The 5,272-nt window shown below is 41.9% G+C and overlaps 1 protein-coding gene across 1 annotated transcript; it reads left to right on the top strand.

Moving 5' to 3' along the window:
• The first annotated feature begins 3,442 nt into the window (after positions 1–3,442).
• Positions 3,443–4,949, top strand: LOC120110641. The gene is made up of 3 exons (XM_039126220.1): positions 3,443–3,812; positions 3,863–3,999; positions 4,149–4,949. Exons 1-3 carry the CDS (start codon positions 3,443–3,445, stop codon positions 4,947–4,949), a joined length of 1,308 nt encoding a protein of 435 aa, XP_038982148.1.
• The last annotated feature ends 323 nt before the right edge of the window (positions 4,950–5,272 follow it).

Here is a 5,272-nt window from a genome sequence, read left to right as displayed (position 1 = left end):
CCATAGTCGACTAAAGTCTTATGGAAAGAAAGTCCACCCAAAGGTCCTCCACTAGATCCATACTTTGCCCATCGCCAATCAGCCATCTAGAGTTAGCCAATGCAATGGGCACATACCTACAAATCTTCCGCCACAAGTAGGAGCACCTTTGGCTGCTCAGAGCCGCTCCATCAGTCCGCAACCGGATTATAAAAAGGTGTCAAGTGATGACTAGAAGGGACGTTTTATTCTGGAGGTCGTAGCCTTGGAAGTAGACTCCATATGCCAGCTATTAATTGCAAGGCTAAGATAATTTATTTGTTTTTTGTTTATGTTTATGTTGCCGAATATGTAGTTGGTGTTTTGGAGGAAAAGTTATTAGAGTTGCATTGGGATCTGTTTAGCACTAAATCTGGGAAGCTGAAAATGATGATCGATTTTTTCATAAGAACAAATATTCAGATTTCGAGAAAATTCATTCCTTGGTGTCTGGAATGCTTGTTATACAGTGGTAAGTATGCAAAGTTATCCTTTCTCACTTGAATTTGATAGGCAATCACAGAGGAGGGTTAGCTAATGCAGGTGAAAAGAATCATCCTGTGGCAAAAGATTCTGATGGTAGCAATGACTTAGGAAGTAGAGAAGACAGGCATAGAAAGAATTTCATTTTCAAGTGAAAAGGGAAATGGCACTAAAGGCCATTAAGCAACTTTTGAAAAAACAAATATGTTGTTCAAGTTTGTGCGCCTTTTGTTGGCCTTCACCCTTGATTTCCTCTTTAAGAGAATCCAAAAGTAGTTTTTGACTTTTTATCATATAAATATGAAAAAGATGAAGCCATAAGTAGGCCACTTCTTTGAAATGAAAAAAAGTAAATGTTGTAATCCTCTGCAGATAGTATTAGTCAATTCTGTCATATAGATTGACAGGAAAAAAATGTCACTACCTGAAATAATTTCCATATATTACAGCATAACTTCAGGCGTTTATAAGATTGGCTAGATGTGATGGGCTATTGTTCATTCTCTTGGACAGAATTTTGCTGGAGAATATCTAGCGAAAGCTTGGCTCAGCACTTGAAATAGGTGCTAGCAGCTCGAACTTATAACTGATACACGGAAGTCAGATTCACAGGAGCAACTAATTTGTTTTCTATTATGGTTAAGTTTATTTATTATCATTTTTGCCTTTATGGTTACATATTTATTTGTTTGTTTTCACCATGCTTAATTTTCCTATATTCAGATAAAAATCAACATTGCATTCAAGTTTTTTTTTTCTTGCAAGGAACAGACACTGAATGACATTCTGATTAGAGCATTACAACTGCATCATTAATCAAACAATGCATTATTCATTTATATAATAATAGTTAACACACTTTAGTTGGACAACTAACATGATATTTGTATCATATATGTATTATAGAGGAAGTTTGCACTTACTACCTTGAATGCCATGGTTTATGATCTATCTTAGTGGCTGCATTCAACATTCTATGCATGGGACCATGCCTGTGTTCGATATCTTCTTCTTGTTCTTATTCTTTTTGCTTGGAATCTTTTGCATTAACTGGTACTTTATATTGCCACTATTCTGCATCTTCAATGCTTGTATTCATCAAATCATCTTTTTCTTAATGATGTTGTTGATAATGGTTAACACTATGGTTCTTCGTACCGGTCTCGGACTCCGAACTGGTGCCACACTGGCATAGTATCGGCATGGTACGGAATTTTTTTAGCAAACCGAGAATCAGCATGCCATCCGTACCGGTACAAAATCGGTATGGTATGCTTGTTACCATCTGGTACGCAACTAACCTGATAATTATATTATGCAGGAAAGATGCGCTTACTGCATTGCTGTTATGATCATGATCCATGGGCTAGTGGATGCATTCAACATTCTACACGTGGGGCCCTGCCTGTTTGTTGAATATCTTATTCTTATTCTTATTGCTTGGAATATTTTATGCTCACTGGTAGTTTATTTACCAGTATTCTGCATGTTCAATTTGTTTAACCACTAAATTTTGCTGTTGTTGTTGCTGTTCACTGGTAGTTTATTTACCAGTATTCTGCATGTTCAATGCGCATACTCATTCAATCCTCTTTTTCTTTTTCTTGTTGCTGTTGCTGTTGTTGTTCTTATTCTTATTGCTTGTGATCTTTTATACTCACTGGTAGTTTATAAACACTAGTATTCTGCATGTTCAATGTGTGTAACCATTCAATCTTGCTGCTGCCACTGTTGTTGAGTATACTACTTGTTAATGATGTTCCACATTAACACATCTTGGCCGCTATATGTGCAAGAAATCACCTGACTGTCAGGGTGGAATCAAGAGAAAAACAAGCCTAGATAAAGGAAGCATGTGCTCTTGTCTGTCCCTCTGACGTTGTCTAAGATCTCCAATCAATTTTTTGAAATCAGAATCTCTATTTGAGTGCTTGTGACAATTGACAAATCAATGTTCATGTTCGATCTGTTCTTGTCTTCATGCGCCCCTGTTTCTCTTGCTGTGTCCAGATCCTCTGCCAATATGTTCAGGGTGATTTTCCCGCTTACATGCATGAGGGAGATGCTCTTACTGGCGATACAAGACCATGTTTAGTAGTCCAAAATACTTCTAATCTTGTGATTTAGCTGTTTCTAGCCATACTTGATAGGAAGTTATGTTGCTTTGATAGCTGGATCTTGCCTAGAAGCACAAAGTACAGCAAGAATAGGGACCTTAAAGTGGTCAAGTATTAGTAGCAAGGATCTAGGAAAGAAGCCTACTAAGCCTAAGCAGTGTCAAAGGCCTTCACGGTAGTTTTAGGGTCCCATTTTTTTGTGTCACACGGAGGTCATAGCCTTGAAATATTTTGTAGTCACACTAGTTACCTGGATCTGTATGGCCCATTCTGTCTTCTTTTTATTTTTCCACTTTGGTACGCCTCGTTCTTTGTCATCCATGGGTATATTCGCTGTCTCTCAAAAATGGAGCTCATGTTTAGGTAATGCTTTTCTTTTCCCAAATTAAAACCAGATAAAATTGCTTGGCACTAGCACAAGCACATTTCAAGTTGTCAAAGATCCCGTATTTATTAATACAAGACAATTTGAAGTATAAAATAATTTAAAATGTGTTTTTTGTTATGTTATGAGAACAGTGTACTGTTTTGAATTACTTGTCATACAAACTAAGGTCACCCAACTATGGTAACATAACAACAGTACAAAAAAGTTCACCATTTATGATAAAAATTATAAGAGAGATGTACATTTACACACTAACATGTTATATATATATATATATATATATATATATATATATATATATATATATATATATATATATATATATATATATATATATACATTACACTTGTTCAGATACTAATAGAACTGCAAGAAATTTATATATCATTCGCTTCTTGTTTTTGATATTTGATTTGGTGTAAAACATTATTGTCTGATGGGTCCGGACTACAAGAATACAATTGTAGTCCGGTCGGTGTCGGCACGAAAGGTGCAGGAGGCAGTCTGGGCTCTGGCAGCAGACAAGGCCCCGGGACCTGACGAGTTTCTCTCTTTCTTTTTTCGGAAGTACTGGGGTATCATTCGGGAAGCTGTGGTTGAGGCTGTGCAGTGCTTATTTACCCAGGCAGCGATGCTTGAGGATTGGAAGGCCACCATCATTACGCTCATTCTAAAGCGTCATGAGGCAGTAGAGCCTGGTCACTTCAAGCCCATTAGTTTGTGCACAACCTTGTACAAGGTTGTGGCGAGAATAATGGTGGGCAGGATGAAGCCCCTATTGTCGGACATCATCAGCCAAGAGCAAGGTGCTTTTGTAGCTGGTAGAAACATCTCCCACAATATTATGTTGGCCTAGGAGATGATATGGGATCTTCAGCGAGCACCGAAGCGGTGAAGCTTGATGGCAGTCAAGCTGGATATGGAGAGGGCTTATGGAGTTTTTTTCGGCGGGCACTGAAGGCTTACGGCTTCCACAGGCGGTGGATTGGATGGGTCCTGAGGTGTGTCCGAGGGCCAAAGTTCTCTATCTTGGTCAACGACATATCGTCAGCTTTCTTTGAGTCCACTATGGGGCTGCGTCAGGGATGTCCCTTATTTATTTATTTATTATCTGTTCTGACATCTTGTCTCGTGCTTTGCAGGGTGTGTGCACCAGCCAGAAGCTGGAGGCCTATGTTCCAGCACCGGGGGTTGGACCTATTTCTTACTTACTCTTTGCTGATGATTGTCTTCTCCTGACGAGGACACGGATTTTTGATACACGGTTCCATCGCAGGGTGCTGGCGGGTTACTGCGCGGCGTCCGGACAGAGAGTGAACTTTCTGAAGTCAGTCATTCAGTTCAGCCCTAGCACGGAGAGCAGAGTCAGACAGAAGATCCAGAGGATACTGCAGATACTAGAGCAGGAGGAAACACTGATCTACCTGGGAGTCCCCATCACAGGCTGGAGACTACGGGTGGCAAAATGCTCGAAGTTGGTACAGCGGGTCCAGAGCAGGTTGGAGGGATGGAGGGCGTCATCTCTATCCATGATGGGGAGACTGACACTGATCAGATCGGTGTTAGGATCCATGTCGGTATATATCATGGCCAACACTGTGGTACCAAAGACGACTCTGTTGAGGATCGAGCATCTTCTGCAGAGCTTCTTATGGGGGTCTCACGGTAGAGGCCATGGGGTGCATCTGGTGGCTTGGGAGCAGGTCTGCCTTCCCATCAGCGAGGGCGATCTGGGAGTGCAATCCCTCCTGGAGAGCCGTGAGGCTCTTATTGCTCGGCACGAAGCTTGGTTCTTGTTGGAGCCACACGAGCTCTGGAGTCGGGTGATGGCAGCCAGATATGGTCGAGGGGGCTCAGAGGTGGTGTGGAGTGGCCGCCGGATCTCCTTCATGTGGTGCAAGATTGGGAGGTACTTGCCGACTGTGTCGGCAAATACCAGGTAGCTGATAGGCAATGGACGGAGCATTGATGTGACTAGTGATCGATGGTTGGATACCCTTTCCTTGATGTGCTGGCCGATCATGGTGGATACTGAGGCAGCAGAGGGGCTTCGGATGTGCGACCTCCTAGCACCAGGGAGGGCAGAGTGGGACGAGGCCAGACTATGACAGTTATTCAGGGTACACTTTGCTGAGAGGATCCGGTCCCTTCCAGTACCAGGATGTGAGGGGCCAAACGTCAGGGTTTGGGGTACCTCATGTAGGGCCAGTGTTAGACTGGGAGACCTATCCCCGGGTTATCTAGCGGGAGCATGAGCGGAGGCCGG

The sequence above is a fragment of the Phoenix dactylifera genome, chromosome 4 (assembly GCF_009389715.1).
Source record: "Phoenix dactylifera cultivar Barhee BC4 chromosome 4, palm_55x_up_171113_PBpolish2nd_filt_p, whole genome shotgun sequence".
Classification (NCBI taxonomy): domain Eukaryota; kingdom Viridiplantae; phylum Streptophyta; class Magnoliopsida; order Arecales; family Arecaceae; genus Phoenix; species Phoenix dactylifera.
The sequence above is the reverse complement of the archived record's forward strand: the minus strand, read 5'-3'. Positions and strand labels throughout refer to the sequence as shown.